The sequence below is a fragment of the Benincasa hispida genome, chromosome 6, assembly GCF_009727055.1.
Source record: "Benincasa hispida cultivar B227 chromosome 6, ASM972705v1, whole genome shotgun sequence".
In the NCBI taxonomy this organism is placed as follows: domain Eukaryota; kingdom Viridiplantae; phylum Streptophyta; class Magnoliopsida; order Cucurbitales; family Cucurbitaceae; genus Benincasa; species Benincasa hispida.
In genome coordinates, this window is record NC_052354.1 from 11,417,498 (window position 1) to 11,437,031 (window position 19,534).

The following is a 19,534-nucleotide window of genomic DNA, read 5'->3' on the forward strand; positions in this document are numbered from 1 at the left end:
AATAAATATAAATCAAATTATTCACATATATAATCTAAATTTAAATATTCAATTTAAACATATTCATTATCTTTCCTAATAAATAATGAATTTGAAATTTAAATGTGATATTTATATAATAATAATAACAACAACATTAGATTCAAGATGATGGTACTGCCATTTTTAAAGTTTGGAAAATATCAAATTTTACAAAAAATTGGGTAAATTTTGGGATATATACTTGAGATTTCATTGAGAAAGCTCAAGTATATTGATTTTTAGTGTGTAATTATGTTTGGGATTTCAATGAAAAACTCAAAATATATAGAATTTCGGTATTATATTTGCCTGAGATTGACATCGAGATCCAAAATCTCAGTGTGTAATTTGGTGAGATGTATCTAGAAGACCTAAAACAATCGATAAGTTTGAAAAAGTTATTTTTTTAACAAAATTTTGATGGTCGATCTTGAAAAAGATGGACTGAGAAAAACTGTTCTATCAAATTTTTAAAAATATACTAGTTTTGAAAATGAAAACTCAACTTCCCAAACTAACCGAACACTTGCGGAAAAAAGGGTAAAAACTGACTTCCCCCCAAAGAATATGAACATGGGCAAGGGCAACGATGGTAATTTGGTAAAATACAAGGAAACAGGCCCATTATAGGCCCAATTCACAAGTATCGTAGATTCCAATGGGTCTGAAATTTCGAGGGTTAAAATGGTAACAACACTAAACTTCGGCTACGAGAACGCTCTTCAGACTTGGAACTGTTGGGAAATGGCAGTATTCAAACAGTTCTCTTCTTCCCCATTTTCACCCATTTTTGGTGTCTAATTCGTATTCCATTGCTACTTGGAGTTGTTGGCCCAATGTCATCTCTTCAATAGTTACAATCTCGAGTTAAAGGTGAATATTTTGTGCTGTTATTGCTGCTATCAGTTTGGATTTGCTATAATTTCATGGATTTTGTTGTTCGAGTACTTCAATTGTTCAGTGCATAATTGGTTTGAATATCTATTTTGTATGCACTTTATTTCTTATTTATTTTGGGAGAGTTCGTTTTTTTACATCTAGGATTTGCTGATTTGATGAGGAGGATGCTATTAGTTGGTTGATTTCGTATATCAGATTTCTGTGCTTTTGTTGCGTTACTGAGTTTAGTGTATTAAGCGATCATAATTAGTGGAGAAGGCTTACTACTGTTTATGTCATCTCTAGAATCTGAAAATTCTACTAATATGATTGTTAGCAGCAAGGGAGAGTGAATTGGATTTCGATTTATCTTTGAAAAGTACGAGAAAAACACTAGATTATTCCCAACTTTAAGAAAATAGAATACTGAAACTAGGCATCGAGTCTGGAGGGGATGTAGGAAGGAAAACTTTCAAGTGTTTTGAATTGGTTAGAAAATTTACTCCGGAGAAATGTGGGGTTTTGAAACTGAAAGTGTAACGCCCCAGGTAATTTATCTGTTTCCCTAAATTTTAATATCTCTTGAGAGATTTAGGTTTGGGCTGAGTTTGTTGGTTTGGGTGTAAGTGGGTTGGATTGGGGAACATTGGTTCTGTTTTCTTTTTGCAGCAGACTCAAACCCATCTGGAAAATAGGTTCCACTCACAGCCCGATTCCCTCGCTCCCTCTCTCTCGAACGGTTTGCAGCCTCATCTTTTCTTTTTTCAAACAATTTTTGCAGCCACCATATTTTGCTCTCTCTCTCTCTCTCTCTCTCTCGCACGATACCATTTTCTTTTCCCTCATGCTCCGTCCATCACAACTTAGAACGATTTTTGGGTAAGTTATTTTGGAGATCTAGATGACTTTTACAGCTGTGTTTTGGGACTGAGTTGTTGATTTATTGATGCTCTGTCTTTGATTAGATAAAGGATTTTGTAGTGGTGGAGGAAGGAATTTGTTGGAAATTGGATTTCAGTTGAGGTAAGGGATTTGCTGTTGAAATTGTGAGAATGCTAATTTCGGCATTATTGTATGTTGTTATGTGATCTCGGGAGTTTACCCTGAGATATATAAACCATGTATTTAGATTGTTTTAATTTCAAATGCAAAGATATGTGAATGTTATTTATGAAAACTCTCCTAAGTGACATATATGAATTGTATGTGTTATGATTTATGGAGGTCATGAATATCATGTTACGTGCGATAGGGTGTAAGACCCGTTATGCTGCATACACTGTGAAATAATTGTCTTTGTGAGAACCCATGCATGTATGAAAGTTTAATAAAAGTATGAAAACAATGAATGGTTTCCTTCCTTTTCCACCATGATTTTAACTGCACGAAAGAGGTGTATGTTTAGAGGCTTTGGTTTGTGATTTTACGTAATAGGGATGATATGCATGAAAGTGATGCATACCTAGAAAACTTGGGGTGTATGAAAGAGATGCACACTCAATGGGTTTTGTATGCATTAAAGAGATGTATGCAAAACTATGTGTACGAAAGATGTGCACATTCCAATTTTAAGGAAAAATGAGCAGAGGCTAGAAAAGTAAAGATTAGGTCCCACTATAGAAAACTTGCATGTTGCTTTTGCATGTATATGACCCATTCCCATGAACTGGGTCTCTTATTGAGTGTTTAAAATACTCGCCCTATTTTTCGAAACTTTCTTTGGAGGTAAGAGAAACAAGGTTGGCGGTAGAGTCGGATCAAAGTGCCATGGAGATATCTTATTTTTGTTTATAATCTATTGAACTGTTTCCGTGTTAGTTCAAGTCTCTTTTCTTGCCAAGGATTTTCTGTTATGTTTATTTGGTTATTTAAAAAAATTTGGAGGTTTTCTGATCTTTTCTCTGGGATCCCAAAAATTTAACTTGAATTGGTTTGTATATGAGTTTTAAATGCTGAATTCAAGTTGGTTTTAAAATAAATGTCAAGTCTTTGCGGTTACTTGTGTTAATAGATGCCAAAATATGAGTTTCGACTGTGTCTTGGTTCTTAAAAGTTGGGTCATTACAAAAGTTCCTTTCTACATTCTAGTTTTCTTATTCAAGGGGTTTTATGCTTCTTGTTAGTCATAGGTTTATTACCAACTTGTGCTTTAACTTATTTTGATTCTGTTAGGTATCCTAATTCTGCAATAGAAAAAAAGATGAACACCCAACAAGACAAAACTCCCCAAAAACAAAGCAATACTTTGAGATAATCTTATTTACTTACTAAGGGAACAACAATACATAACTCTAATGCTTAAGAATGAGAAATCGAAGAAATTAATGCAAAGAACCGAAATGAAAAGCCAGCCAATTCGAGAGGGCTGTCGTCTCTCCTCTTTTGAAGTTCCTTCAGATTGTTCCTCCAAAAACCTCCCCTCTTCCTCCATGCTGCCCTGCTATATAATTCCCAAAAGGTGGTTCCCCCCTCCTTCCTTCCTCAAAAACGGTTATCCATCCCTTTCATGGTTACACATCCTTTCCACTCAAATATTCTTTTCCCCCATCTATTATTTTAGTTAGTATCCCCTTTTTACCCTTTTATAAGTGTTGATGATGGGGGCCAAATAATACCGCTCGCCTCGAATTGCACCTTGTCCTCAAGGTGGAAGTCAGGAAATTGCTCCGTTATCATGTGCACTGCCTCCCAAGTAGCATTACTCTCCGGTAAACCCTCCCATTTAACTAACCATTCCTTCGAAGCTATCTCCCATTCCATCGTACCCCAAGGATCGCTTCGGGGACAATTGCAACTCGAATTCTTTGGTTAATGCTGGAGGATGGTGTTGAACTTGCGCATTTTGTCCCAACTTCTTCTTCAGCTGAGAAACATGAAAGACGTTATGGATATTCGCCTCAGAAGGAAGCTCCAATCTATAAGCTACCAAACCAATCTTGTCAGTGATCTTATACGGTCCATAATATTTTGGAGCTAACTTTTCACACCTTTTTCGTGCTAGACTATTTTGTTGGTAGGGACGTAACTTCAAGAAGACTTCTTCTCCAATATCAAATTGTAATTCTCTACGATGAAGATCTACTTGTTTTTTCACACCTTTTTCGTGCTAGACTTTTCTGTTGGTAGGGACGTAACTTCAAGAAGACTTCTTCTCCAATATCAAATTGTAATTCTCTACGATGAAGATCTACTTGTTTTTTCATGCAATTTTGGGCTACCATTAAATGTTCCTTCAAGGTTGTCAATGCCACATCACGGGCCATTAATTGCTGTTCCACCAGGTCATTGGATGTCTTCTTCTTTCCATAAGACAGTAGCGACGACACCTTCCTTCCAAATACTGCCTGATAAGGAGTTTTGTTGATTGACGAATGGAAGGTGGTGTTATACCATAATTCAACACACAAGACCCACTGGCTCCATTTTGAGGGTTGTTCATTATAGAAACAACGAAATAAGTTTCAAGGCATGTACTAACCCTTTCTGTTTGGCCATCCGTTTGTGGATGGAATGTCGTGCTTCTCTTCAAGATTGTGCCCATCATGGAGAAAAGTTCCTTCCAAAAATGGCTAAGGGGCTGTTTGGGGCGCTGAGATGATATAAGATGTGGGGAGTTTTGATGTCTGGGGAGTTCTGATCGAGTATGAACGATCGAGTATGTTCAAGCATTAAGATGATATATGATACACAAAAGGAAAATGACGGTGAGATACGAAACGTGTTCCGAAAATGGGCCCACAAACAATTAAAATCGGTGAGATAGGATAATGGGCCTCCAAACACTGAGATGATATAGGATGTGGGGATATACCATCTCATGTTAGGCCCCCAAACAGTCCCTGAGGAAGATCTTGTCCCAATCCGTGATTATAGACTTAGGAACTCCGTGATGTCTTATTACGTCTTGAATGAATACTTCGGCCACATGTTTCGCTGAGAAGGGATGTTTCAGTTGTATAAAATGGGCGTATTTACTCAGGCGATCCACAACCACCATAATGGAGTTATAACCTTCGGATCTAGGCAGCCCTTCAATGAAGTCCATTGTCAAATCCCCCAAATCTATTCCGGAATCGGAAATGGTTGTAGTAATCCTGTTGGATTTAGTGCTTCTCTTTTGTTCCTTTGGTATATCTTACATTGCTCAACATACTTCTTCACATCAGCTTTCATTCCTTGCCAGAATAGTTCCGCTGACATCCTCTTATACGTCTTAAGGAACCCCGAATGACCTCCTTAAACGGAGTTGTGAACTGTATGCAATAGTGAAGGGATTAATGAGGAATTCTTGGAAATTACTAATCGTCCTTTATTCAATAGTTTACCGTGGCTCCATTGATATTTTGGCTTGTTGTTGGGGTCTTCTTTTAGTATGGATATAATTTTCTGTAAGATCTTATCATTCTCTACCTCCTGCAAGGCAATTTGCACATCCACTAGCGTCGGTGATGACAACATAAACAACTCAGTTTCTGTAGGTAACTGGGACAGCGCGTCCGCTGCTTTGTTTTGGAGCCCTGGTTGGTACAATATCTCAAAGTCATCTCCATGAGTTTTGTTAACCATTGTTGAAATTGGGGCTGAACCTCCCTCTGTTCCAACAAAAACTTTAGTGCCTTTTGATCCGAGATGACTGTAAACTTGTTTCCTAGTAGGTAATAGCGCCATTTTTGTATGGCTAGTACTACAACCATTAATTCGCACTCATAGATGGACTTCTCTTGAGTTCGAGGAGATAATTTCTGATTGAAGTAGGCAATGGGTCTGTCGTTCTGACTCAATACTGCTCCTAAACCAAATCCCGATGCATCAGTCTCAATTACAAAGGGGAGAGAGAAATCGGGTAAAGCCAAAACCGGTATCGTTCGCATTGCTCTCTTCAAATCCTCAAAAGCTTGGGTTGCTTGTTCCTTCCAACCAAATTTGTTCTTTTGAAGAAGCTATGTTAAAGGGGCTACAATTCGGCCATAGTTTTGGACGAACCTCCGGTAATAGCCCGTAAGGCCAAGAAAGCCTATTAACTCTGTCACGTTCTGTGTTCGTGGCCATTGGATCATAGCCCTCACCTTCTCATCATCCACTTCGATCATCCACTTCAACCCTTTCCTGAGAAACCCAGTGTCCTAAGTATTGGATCCGTGGTTGGCAAAAGGAACACTTCTTCTTGTTGACAACTAACTTGTGATCTTGCAATACATTAAAGACAACAACCAAGTATGTTTCATGAGTTGAAATATCCGGACTATAGATAAGAATATCATAAAAAAGAAACTAATACGAACCTTCGGCTCTATATACCCACGATTCGGGATTTTCCCCTGAAAATATTGGCATCTCCAACCTTTTGTATTTTCTCTTGTCAGTTCCACTCGATCCCTGCCTCTGATCGGAGTCAGCTTTGTCCATTTTTTCCTTTAGTTTGAACTTCGATCCATCTGAGGTGCCCAATTCATTCCCCTTCCGGGCTGAATTATTCTCCTTCACCTCCTCGGTCAACTTCTCTATATCTTGGAAAGAGCCACTAACATCTCCTTCATATTTGAGATCTCTTTCTCGCTTGCTTCAATCCTCTCTTCCATTTGCTTCTGCACCATCTACCTTGTTTGTCCCAGGATTTACGAGCTCTGATACGAACTTGTTAGGTATCCTAATTCTGCAACAGAAAAAAGATGAACACCCAACAAGGCAAAACTCCCCAGAAACAGAGCAATACTATGAGATAATCTTATTTACTTACTTCAAGGGAACAACAATATAAAACTCTAATGCTTAAGAACAAGAAATCGAAGAAAGAAATGCAAAGAACCGAAATGAAAAGCCAGCCAATTCGTGAGGGCTGTCGTCTCTCCTCTTCTGAAGCTCCTTCAGACTGTTCCTCCAAAAACCTCCTCTCTTCTTCCTTGCTGCCCTGCTATATAATTCCCCTCCTTCCTTCCTCAAAAACGGTTATCCATCCCTTTCACGGTTACACATCCTTTCCACTCAAATATTCTTTTCTCCCACATTTTAGGTAATATCCCCTTTTTACCCTTCCTTTTATAAGTGTTGATGATTGGGGGCCTAACAGATTCTAAGCTGAATTTTTTCACTTATGGAGCTCACATGGTAGAACCAATTACTTTAAATAATCAAGTCAAACACTGTGAGTATACTTTTGAGCCTACACTAGAATTGAAGCTGACTGTTCGATTCCTTCTTTCATTGTAGCTTATGAGATGCATTATTTGTCCATCAATCACGACTTTTCGTTTGATATATGTTTTCTTGTTGGCTTGTTCTCGCAGGAAATTTTTATGATCACCTTAAATATACTTATCATTTAATTAGATCAAATAGTTAATTCGTCTAAGGAGACTTTATTTCATTCCTTGGCAACCCGTCTGATTTTTCCTTTTCTATCTTTACCTAGTTACTTGCACTATTTTTCACTTATCAACCTCTGCTTTGATTTATGGGTGCCATTTTTTATCATTGAACTTAACATGGACTTGTCGATGGCTTGGTGTTCTTGTAAAAGTTCTTTTGTCCACATCAAGTTAATTAGGGAAAATAATAAATATTATTTTTTTCAAGTTGATTCATCTGCTGATAGTTCTGAAATGTATTGTTTGCACAGGCAGTTGTTTAGATCTTGTTTTACTGTTGCTGTTGTGCAAAAATGGTCGGAGATGTTCGTGTGCAGGTTGTAACATGTTCTGTGGCGTTACCCTCGGCCTTGGTTACCCTTCCATATAGATCTTCAAATAGGTTGTCTTATCATCTTCCACTGGGTCTGAAATCAAAAGTGAAGAAGATAAAGGCTACATCTGCTGATGCTGGACATAGTCAGCCCCCCTCATCTTCAGAAAGAAAGAATCCACTTTCCCTCTTTCTTGATGTTCCTCGTACTGTATGGAGGCAAACATTGCGTCCATTGAGTAATTTTGGTTTCGGTCGAAGGAGCATATGGGAAGGTGGGGTTGGGTTGTTCCTAGTGTCAGGTGCTATACTTCTCACACTCAGTTTGGCTTGGTTGAGAGGCTTTCAACTGCGGTCTAAATTTAGAAAATACTTGGCTGTCTTCGAGTTTGCTCAGGCTAGTGGTATTTCTACCGGAACTCCTGTAAGAATTAGAGGAGTTACTGTTGGCAATGTCATTCGTATTAACCCTTCCTTGAGATGTATTGAAACTGTTGTCGAGGTATGCTTCTAATTCATACCCTTTCTCTGTTTGACTGGAACATACTATATTATTTTACTAAGAATGTGTTTGAGATGGCTTTTGGAGAAACACTTTTAACTGAAAGCACCTTTTGTATAAATACTTTGGGAAGACGCATTAACAATTGTTTATCCTAGAATCGCATTGGATATTTTTGGAATTTAAAAATCACTTTTGCTTATCCAACCAAAACTACAAAAATCTTGAAAATACTTTCAATGAACTAGAAACACTTTTTATCCTTTCAAAGTCATCTAAACTCACCCTAAGAACTATTAAATTCATAAGAAGTTAAGAGAACCAAATAGCCTATATTGGCCTATAAACAGAGAGGGTTAATCTTTGAGGTACGATGTTTTAGTTTCCTGAAGAATGCTTAAGATAGAGTATTGCACCATCTGCCTTATAGTTAAGGAAATCTTTCCTAATTTCTTTTTCCCATGGACATGAGTTCGTTTTCTTCACCATTTTTTAATGCATAAAATGAGATCTACCTCCCATTTTGTAGGTTGAAGATGATAAAATAATTATACCCCGAAATTCATTGGTTGAAGTAAATCAGTCTGGTCTCCTTATGGAGACGGTGATCGACATTACTCCTCGGGATCCTATTCCAGTGCCTTCAGCAGGACCGCTTGACTCGGAATGTATTGAAGAAGGTTTAATATTATGTGATAAGCAGAAAATGAAGGGACATCAAGGGGTGAGTTTGGACGCATTAGTTGGAATATTCACTCGGCTTGGACGTGAAGCGGAGGAAATAGGGCTTACCAATACATTTTCATTAGCCCAGCGAGTTGCTTTGGTTATTGAAGAAGCAAAGCCTTTGCTTTTAAAGGTGTGACTCCTTATGATTTCATGCTTTAACCTTTATTTTCTAGATTGGTTTCTGGGGAAATAGTTATTCAAGTTATGAATGTTTATATCTTGTAAAAGTTGTAAAAAATATATTTTTTGCTCGATGAGATCTACAGATTGTTGAGAGGATGAAAATCTTATAAAAATCCAATTACGAGTAAGGACTAGGAAGTATTTGTAAGTCAGCAATTCCATGGAATCTGATAACTTGTTAGGCTTGGCTTCTAGATTGACCTTATAAAAATCCAATTATGAGTAAGGACTAGGAAGTATTTGTAAGTCAGCAATTCCATGGAATCTGATAACTTGTTAGGCTTGGCTTCTAGATTGACCTTTATAGTACGTAGAATCTGGATTGTAGCTCAAAAAACTCTTGAGAAGAAAATATGATTAAAACACTTATAATTCTTACATAAATGAGGAGGTACATTGTGGCTAGGAAATGAGTGTTTGCTTTGGGTATTCTGGTATTGGCCTTTGAACGGAACGAAGAATTTTGGCCTTTGTGAACCAAGAATTTTGTGTTAAAATATATTAGGTTTTGACTGTCTATTTTGGTGTATTATATATAGTCCCACGGATCTAACTATCTTCTCATGCAAATTGTTTTGATTTGATGTAGTGATGTCTCAGATCCAAGCCATGGCTGAAGATGTTCAACCTTTGCTTGCTGAGGTTCGTGACAGTAATCTTCTAAAGGAGTTTGAAAACTTAACTAGAAGTCTTTCACTTGCCACGGAAGAATTAAGGTAAATTACAGTCTGATATTGGAAATCTTAATTTAGGTAAACTCTGATTTCTAAATGACCACAACTTTTAACTAAGCACCCCTGTTGAGAAAATGAAAAGGTACTACAATTTTCAGTCCTTCGACAAATTTCACCGGAGACTAGTCTAAAAAGATCCCAGGACTTGGAGAAATCCGGCTCTTTTCTTCTCCATCTGTATCTTCAAGAGAACAGCCTAATTAGCGTTTGTCAAACTTTGGCCTTTTTGTCGAACAACAATCCACCATAAATGTTGAATGATTTTCCATTTAGTATTTCCATGAAAATACTTATGAATTTGCAAATATTCTAGAATTTTTAACAATTATCCATGCCGAAAGAATGACATAACAAATATCCTTGATCCTCTATGCTTGTTTTTAATAGACAAGCTGGGAGAAAGAGGAACTGTAGGGAATTTGAGGAGCTTTCTCCATAGTGTTTATTTTACCAAGTGCCAATATCTACGGAAAAACGTTAACGTTGTGCATTTTGAATTTTCAAATAGCTGAAATAAGAAGTTTCACCAAGGTTTGACAGCAAGGAAACTGTGAATAGAGCTTTACCGAAACTTTCCTGCCATATCCAACTTTCAAATTGGTGTATTCTTATTGCTATAATGTGCAACGTACCTATATTCTAGGCTGTTTCTGGTTTCATCTCCGTACTGTTACATGGCTTGTTTCTTGTAAAAAATGAAAAAGAAAGAAAAAAAAAAAGAAAAGAAAGAATACCTCGGTTAACTTTTTCCATTGCTTCAGTCCCAAATGTAAATATATATTGTCAATTATTAGGAATTCCTTCTACATGATGTATGCTAAGTTCATTGAGACTGTTTTACAGAAGCGTGCACACATCCATTATGTCCCCGGAAAACACAGAACTGCTTCAGAAGTCCATTTATACGCTAATTCATACCTTGAAGAACATAGAGGTGAGATCTTAATTGGTGAAACTCTTCTTGATTCTCCGATCAGTGTTTTCTAAAGCTCCTGGTGCACTAAAGCATAATAAGCCCTCCAGGGCTTGAGCACATGGGTTAAAAACAAACATTTGAGTTTCTTTATGCTGCGCACAAGTAAAAGATGTAAATAAATTTTAATATATGATGAATAATAAGATGATAAGTTCAAGAAAATTGAGCTTTATTCAGCAAGAGATGTACTTGCATTACTTCCGTAAAATTAGAAAGATCTAATTGAAAGACGGAAATTAGGCTTGAGGCGTGCACCTCAACCGACCTCAAGCAAACTTGATTAACTGAGCCTCGGCTATTTGAAGCGAAGCACCGTGCACTGTGCACATCTCTGTGGACTTTTTAAAACACTGTTCTTTATAACTACTTTATCTTTGTAATTCCCTCGGTGGTTTATCCTTACTATCTCAATGTTTCAGAGTTTGAGCTCAGAAGTTCTTGGATTCACCGGTGATGAGGCTACAAAACGGAATTTAAAACTGCTGATCAGGTCTCTGAGCAGGCTATTATGAGACACAGATCCGATGGAATGGGATTGTATGAACTCGGTATTAGGCGACAATTTATTTTCAACATTGCCAGACCTTTTTGCAACGGTTTTATGGTGTTGGCTCCTGTTGGAAAGGAGGAAGTCTAGCATTGGCAAAAAAATTGTCAAAAATTATATCCATTGTTCATGTTAGCGTAGAGATATTTGTGAATGTTCTTAGATAATAGCTCTGTTTAGACAGTGGGAAATGACTGATTCTTATTAACACATGTTTGTCCTTCATTTCTGTTCGAAGGCTTCTTTCTTTCAGGCTACAACCTTGGCTGGATTCCACAAAAAGATTGGAAAAAGCTATGGATTTCAATGGTCCCCTGGAAAGAATAATGATGTTCACCAGGCTGGGTTCATAAATACTGTCACCTTCCATCTCAAAACACTTGCAATAATGCTGTTGTTTATTTTCACCTATGAAAAAAAGATGAAAAAAGATGGAGTTATTTGATAAATATGTAAGTTTAATAGTGTTTACAACCTAATTCAATAAGTTAGGTAGGTCAAATGCAAACGGCCTCTGAATGAATATATTAAGGAGAAATTTGAGGATATAGCTATAGGAAAATTTTCAAACGTAAAAAAAAAAAATAAGCCCCAATATATTGGTGATATTTATGATATAAATACATGTAAAGTAGTTTAAAATATCTTAAAGGATTTTATTTAAATTTATTTTTTGATTTTTCTGATTTTATAATTTTTTCAAAAATATCCATTGAAAATGGATATTTTATTAATATTATATTTCTATTTTCATGACATTTTAAAGGTAAAGAAAAGTTTGAGGTTTTGTTTGGATATTTGAAAAAAATGGAAATTAATAAGAATTTACATATAGAGGTTGTTTCTTTTGTCGGAATGGGTGAATGGGTGATCAAGTTAGATGCAACGGCATCTTGAGAATTTTGATGTCCTCTTGAAATATGGATTATGTACTTTTTTTAATATTTATTTTATAAAAAATCTTATATCAATATATATTATTTTGTTAAGAAAAATAACAAATAAAATAATAAAACCATATTAATTTTAAAACAAATATATTATGTAAGTTCAAATTATATTAAATTAATCATAAATTAACAAATAGTCTTAAATTTAAGATATTCCTACTAGAAATTGTTGAACCTTGGGTATAAGATTTTAACCAAACTAAATAAAAACCAAATTAATTTATCTCTCTAAAGGTTCTTTTTAAACAAATAATCTTTCTTGATTTCTCGCATCCAATCTCTTTTCGAATTTATACTTTTATTATCATATTTTTTTATCTGACAATTATCCTTCATAATTTTTCCATTTGTTTTAACTTTTTGTTATAAGATACAATCTTAGCTAATTCTTTCTCCAATTGTTTATTCATGTTTTTCCTTCGACTTTGGAGATCAACTGATAAACATACAAAAGTGTAATTGTAATATCAAGTCATCGTTTTAACCAAATTTATTCCTGATTTATACCAAATATTGTTCCTAATTTAAACGAAATATTGTTACGAATTTAAACCAAAGATTTTTCAGATTTATTATATTTGAGGAAAGTTTGGATTTTGAGCATTTATGTGGGAAAATTGAGTCAGTATGAACTCTTCCATATCTCTCCCATTACATTTTTATTTATATAAATTTTTACATGGCCCACTAATATTTTTAAACAATAATTACTCTTTTTTTTTTTTTTCAATTAACAACGTTCTCTCTCCATCTTTAGTTTATATTTTTTTATATGCCTAAATTTATTTTATTCCATTTTCTCTTTCTTAAACTTGATTTCTAACTCTTCATATTCCCTTTTATTTTTATTTTTCTTTTCTCTCTTATTTTTATCTTCTTCACCAATTTATTCATTATTTTCATTTGAACATAGAAAAAGAAAAAGATGATTTTATTTGTTCATTATATTTATTCATCTCTAACCACCCATGTATTCATTTTATTTTATCTAACAATCCATATGTTCATTTTTTTTTCTTTTTCCATTGGTGATATCCCAAATATGGTGTAACTATATTTCACATAGCCAGATAATTATATTTCATATGAATTTTATATGGTATAATATGTTCAAATTTAAATATTAAAAAAAAAGTGATCTTTGCATATATTTCACATCTTTTAGTTAGAATTTGGTTTATATATATATTGTTGTAAACTTGAGGAGCACAACGGGAACATGGATACCAATAAAATATAATATTAAAATAAATATAATATAATAATAAAATATCATAAAATAAATAAATATAACAACAAAAGATGAATTTCTCCACTTTCTCCAATCTTTTTGGATTGATTGTGTGTTTTCCAAAACCCACAAAATGTCACTATTTATAGGCAATTTAGCGAGTAGGAGGTGAATTACATGAACACTAGTGTGTAATCTTAAGACACATGGACAACATGCGGAATAATGGATAAATGACATATGACCAATGAACACTAATAATGAGCATCTACATTACACCTAATTTAACATATTTATAATACTCCTCCTTAGATGCTCATTATATATGAAATATGCATCGTTAAAACTTTACTAGGAGAGAACCTACTGAGAAAAATCCCTAGTGAAGGAAAAAAAGTATATATTTCATATAACTTGATACTCTTAAAAAGAATACAGTATATTTATTCCCACTCATAGAAACATCACTTGAGATCTCCGAGTCGCCGAATTCTAATGTTGTGCACTAGTTTTCCAAAGGTTGTGGTTGGTAATGATTTTGTAAATAAGTCTGCCAGATTATCATTCGAACAAATTTTTTGTATAGTGATGTCACTATTTTCTTCAAGATCATGAGTATAGAAAAGCTTTTTTGAAATATGTTTTGTCTATCTCCTTTAATATATCCTTCTTTGATTTGGGATATACATGCTATATTGTCTTCATATAATATCGTTGGAAGATTTTTACTAGAAAACAAAACACATGTTCCATGAATGTGCTAAGTCATTGATCTTAGCCATACACATTCTCGACTAGAATCGTGACTTGCAAGAATTTCAACATGATTTGAGAAAATGACCGTTATGGTCTGTTTCACCGATCGCCATGATATAGCAGTTCTTCCACATGTGAATAGATAACCTGTTTGAGATCTAGCTTTATGTGGATCAGATAAAGATCTAGAATCTACATAACCAACTAAATCAAAATTTGATTTATTTGAATAAAATAAACCCATATCGATCGTTCCTCAGAGATAACATATTATATGATTAATTTCGTTCCAATATCTTTTTGTTGGAGAAGAACTATATCTTGCTAATAAATTTACTAAAAATGCAATATCTGATCTTGTATTATTAGCAAGATACATAAGTACACAAACTGCACTACGATATGGTACTTCAAGACCAAGAAGTTCTTCATTATCATCTCGAGGTCGAAATATATCTTTCTTTATATCCAATGAACGAACTTTCATTGGAATATTTAATGGGTGTGCTTTGTCCATATAGAACCTTTTCAAAACTTTTATCCTATATAGTTTGACTAATGAACAAATATCTCATATGCTAAATGTTCAATTTGCAAGTCAAGGAAAAAATTTATTTTTTTGGGATCTTTCATCTCAAATTCTTTCTTAAGATATTCTATTGCATTTGAAAGCTCTTCAGAAGTTTCAATTATATTTAAATAATCAACATAATCTTGAATGTGATTTCTTTATAAAAATACAAAGACATATTGGATTATTTTGATATCCTTCTTTCAACAAATATCTACTCAGGCGATTGTACCACATTCGTCCTGATTGCTTCAATTTGTATAATGATCTCTATAACTTTATTGAATACAATTTCCGAGAATTTGATTTATATGTTTCAAGTACCTTAAATCCTTTTGGGATTCTCATATAAATATCATTATCAAGAGATCCATATAAATATGTTGTGATTACATCCATAAGATTCATATCCAGATTTTCATACATAGTCAGACCAATTAAATATCTTTGTGTAATTACATCCATCACTAGAAAATATGTCTCCATAATCAATACCAGGTCTTTATGAGAAACCTTATATAACTAGTCTTGCTTTATATCTTGTGACCACATTATTTTCATTCATTTTTCTCATAAATACCCATTTGTATCCTACAAGTTTGACACATTTTGGTTTTCGGACTACTGGTCCAAAAACTTGATTTTTTTTAAAAGTGAGTTTAATTCTGCCTCGATTGCTTCTTTCTACTGAAGCCAATCTTTTCTATGTCGACATTTTTCAACAGATTTTAGTTCAAGATTCTCATTTTCAGTTATAATACCAAGAGCAACATTATACGCAAAAATGTTGTCAATAACTACATTAGTTTGGTTCCCTTTTTTTTTTTCCTATCATGATATAGTTTATTGAAATTTCATTATTATCTTAGGTATTTTACCTTCCTCACTTGTCATGTCAAGAATTTCTTCATGGATATTTACATCCTCAACCAAGTTTTTTTTTTTACTATTAATTATTTTTCGTTTTCGAGGATTTTTATCTTCGGAACCCACTGATTTACCATGCTTCTTGCATGTTCCAGACTCATTAGTAATAACTTATTGTATTGGGACATCAATTTTCGATGGAACATTTACAACTGGTATATGTGATTTAGTTACTTTCTTTGCATCTATAAATGCATTTGGTAAACGATTTTTTATATTTAGCAAATGAATCATTTTCTGAACTTCAAGTGTTGGGGTTGATATCCTAAAGTCTTGTGTCCTGTAATTTGTAAACAGTTTGTATGAACGCTTGTGTTGTTAATATATGATATTTACTTCACATCTTGTATTTTGCTCAGTACTTGTTTTATTTACTTTACCACAAACCAAGAAACATAAAATCCTTGGTTATCTAAATGTGACTCAAGCATATATATGATGACATACAAGTGGATCATGTTTTGAGTGATAACCAAAATGGTCTGTAGTATATGGATATAGGAGGGAAACCTTATCCCGGTAACGCTATGGATGCAGCCCGCTTTATGGAATGGTCATGTTGTGACTTTAGATGGTCTGATTCTGATCATTCATGTTGAGGACATGCGAGCGGGGGCGTCCTATACAAAGAGTTTGTATAAGACCTGACCACGAAGTGTTAAATTCTCGTTATATAACATAGTTCATGACAGAGACTTCACTTTACTAGGATGACCATAGGTAACATGGCCTCAATCTTGAGTGAGTTAAGAACTCCTGCCATTGAGGGTGGTCCTTCGATTTGTATGGGTGTGAGTGGCTAGGTCGCTGATTCAAACCTACCATTTTGGGGATTCATCTGATTAAGGAGCTGGGAACTCAGCTATACAAGATGGAATCACTCCTTCCCCGAGAACAGGGGTAAGCAGATAGATAGCATCCAAGGGTTGATTCCTGGGCTTGAACGATGTGGCACCAACATACCTTCTCTTGGCCCGAAAGGTGTTTCACACATAGTTGGACTATGTGTATTGTTCATTTAGGGAATCAATGATATTAGGAGTAGATGTAACTACAGGGGCAAAATGGTAATTTGGCCCAACACTACTACGAGCATCTGTAATGGGTCATCATACTCATGATTGTTTATTCCAATGGACACAGAGAAATTATCTTGTTAGGGTTGGCGAACGGGAACCGAGGCCGGTGGCAGGGTAGGTAGGTCTCCCGTCTCCGGCCCCATGGGGAAATTTCCCCCCCATCCCGCCCCCTCCCTGCCATTGAAGGTGGGGACGGGGCGCGAGGGATTCCTCGTCGCGGGAATACGGGTCCCCGCGGGATTCCCTACTATTCCCCACGGGATTTTTTCATTTTTTCTTTTAATTTTTAGTATGGGCTTGACTTTTTGGGGCTTAAATTAGAACTTTATATATTTCAATATTGGGCTTACTAACACTATTAAGTTTATAGTATACAGTATAAACTACATATAAATAAGTTATTTTATATATATTAAAATAATTTAATAAAATATTAAAATATCAATATATAAAATCGGGGTCGAGTCGGGGCAGGGATACTATCCCCGCCCGCCCTATCCCCAGACGGGGCCCTGAAAAAAATTTCTCCCGGTTTGACCTCATCCCCGGTCAAATCGGGGATTCCCCGCCCCGAGGGACCCGACCCCACGAGGAATTTTGCCAACCCTATATCTGTGAAGAGAAGAGTTCAACTGTTGGTCTTTAGTGGAATGCCTGACAGTTAACGGATGGTGGATCTCGTGGCTAAAGAGTTTAGTCAGCTATACACGGACCGTTGAAGCTTTGAGCCACAGGTCCATTAAGTCCCCTGGGTAGCTTGGATAAAGTCGAGAACCAGTGTTTGGGTTAATTTGAAATGTTCAAACTGACAAGAGGAAGTTCGATTATATATGATATAATTGGACTGGTGTATATGATATAATTGGTTAAATGTATGAGATACATTTTTTGGAGGAAATAAGATATAAATATGATTTATATCAAGTAGAGGAGAAAATACTATAGTAGATATGTGATATCAAACTATAGGATAAAAATATAATATGATTATATTAATTAATTAATTAATTAATTGATTAATTATATGATAATTAAGCCAAAATTCACGTTTGGACGTGGGTTAGTGGGAATGAGTCGGTTATTGTAACTGGTGAAATAAAAATGAAATTTTTTCATTTTTGAATCGTTCGTCAATCGTCCAAAAGAAAGAGTGAGTGCGCATTGGTGAAAAGAAAACGATCGCTTAAAGAATGGAGAGCCTATGCGATAGTCGCCTCGCGCCTAAACGAACTGGGACTCTTTTCTAGTGGTGTCGTCCCTGCAGCGTTCGTGTCACGGTTGTTCATGTTGCTGCAGTCGACGCTTCTGCTGGGAGTTGGTAGATCGCATGGAGGTTTTCCACTGCTTTGACTGCTAAAGTTTGAAGAACATCTTCAACCGGTATGGCACTCTTTCCCTTGTTATTTTTTTATTCATAGCATGCCGATAATTAGTGTTTGTTTACATAACTGTATGTTGAATGTATATTGTTGTATTTCGGTCACTGTGAGATCGGAGCGATCCGAACATGCTCGTGGAACTCTTTGGTAAGAGATCCTTCAATTGGTATTAGAGCTAGGTTCTGATACTTCGACTTCATCTGTTGCAACGAAATGACATATACATTCATGGTGGGTGCATTTCTATGCTGTTTAATAGTTAAATTTTGTTGTGGATATGCAGATTAATGGATGTTTTCAGGATGATTAGCCTCAGTTTGATTTAGATCCTTTTACATTTACCATTGTTTATAAAGGCCCATGTGTGTTTTGGCATTAATAATAGTTATCGAGTCTGTATTCAAAGTTTGTTTGAAGTTTTGAGTCGTTCGTCAATGAAGTTCTGGGCAAGCATTGCAGTTCTTCAAGGAATGAGGCGATCTAGGGTTGATCACATCGTGTAGTAGATGTGCTACGAGATCGCTTTTGATCACATTGTAAAATCGATGGAGTACGCGATCACTGTTGAACGCATCGGTTAAATGATGAGGTATGCGATCAAGAGTTGATCGTATCGTTTTGACGATCGGGTACATGATCGCTGAGTATCGCATCGTGAAGACGATGAGATGCATGCGGATCATTTAACGCGCGCGCACGTTAGACAATTATTTAGGTCAGCAAGCTTCATCGCTTAGTAACTGACTAAACGATCGCTTAGTAAAGCAAGGTAAATCGTTTACCTGGTTGAACGCATCAGTTAGACGATGAGATGCTCGCATATCGTTTAACGTGCGCCCGCACTAGACGATCGTTTAGGTCAGCAAGCTTCATCGCTTAGTAAATGACTAAACGATCGCTTAGTAACGCAAGGTAAATCGTTTACCTGTTGTCGCACTACTTAATCGCATAGATGATTAGGCTTAACAGCCTCGTCGTCGTCTACACGATCGTTTAATTATGCTCCTATCGTTTAGTGCACACTGAACGATCGTCTACCTACTGGAGTTTACTACACGATGTAAAACAGCTTATGCATGAGGGCTCTTAAATCTATATTCAACTTCAAATCATGGAAGAAGCACCTCTGTTCGATGAAACAATGTGCCAAACATGATGTCCACTTAATGTGCAGAGTTGAATGCCACATCGATGAGGGCAGTCAAGTTGCATAATCCTGGCATTTTTTGGCCGGAGAGATCCTGCATTATTTGTAATGTGATTCTTAACAAAGTGAATATAACTTACAACTCTCCTCAACGAGTTATAGGCATACCAATCTTTATACTGAAAAGTAAGAAGAGCAGAAAGTGAGGCAAATGTTTGCTTCATCCTCCAGGATGTTCCATGGAT

At 35.6% G+C, this 19,534-nt stretch overlaps 1 protein-coding gene across 2 annotated transcripts; it reads left to right on the forward strand.

The window, feature by feature from the left end:
- The first annotated feature begins 712 nt into the window (after positions 1 to 712).
- On the forward strand, positions 713 to 11,482 carry LOC120080355 (protein TRIGALACTOSYLDIACYLGLYCEROL 2, chloroplastic). Of its 2 annotated transcripts, XM_039034999.1 has the most exons (6): positions 714 to 894; positions 7,517 to 8,080; positions 8,610 to 8,939; positions 9,593 to 9,708; positions 10,570 to 10,660; positions 11,122 to 11,482. In XM_039034999.1, exons 2-6 carry the CDS (start codon positions 7,559 to 7,561, stop codon positions 11,212 to 11,214), a joined length of 1,152 nt encoding a protein of 383 aa, XP_038890927.1. In that variant the 5' UTR covers positions 714 to 894; positions 7,517 to 7,558; the 3' UTR covers positions 11,215 to 11,482. The 2 variants fall into 2 exon arrangements, with proteins under 2 accessions (XP_038890928.1, XP_038890927.1); XM_039035000.1 differs by lacking the exons at positions 10,570 to 10,660; positions 11,122 to 11,482 and having other exon boundaries at positions 713 to 894; positions 9,582 to 9,714.
- Positions 11,483 to 19,534: the final 8,052 nt, after the last annotated feature.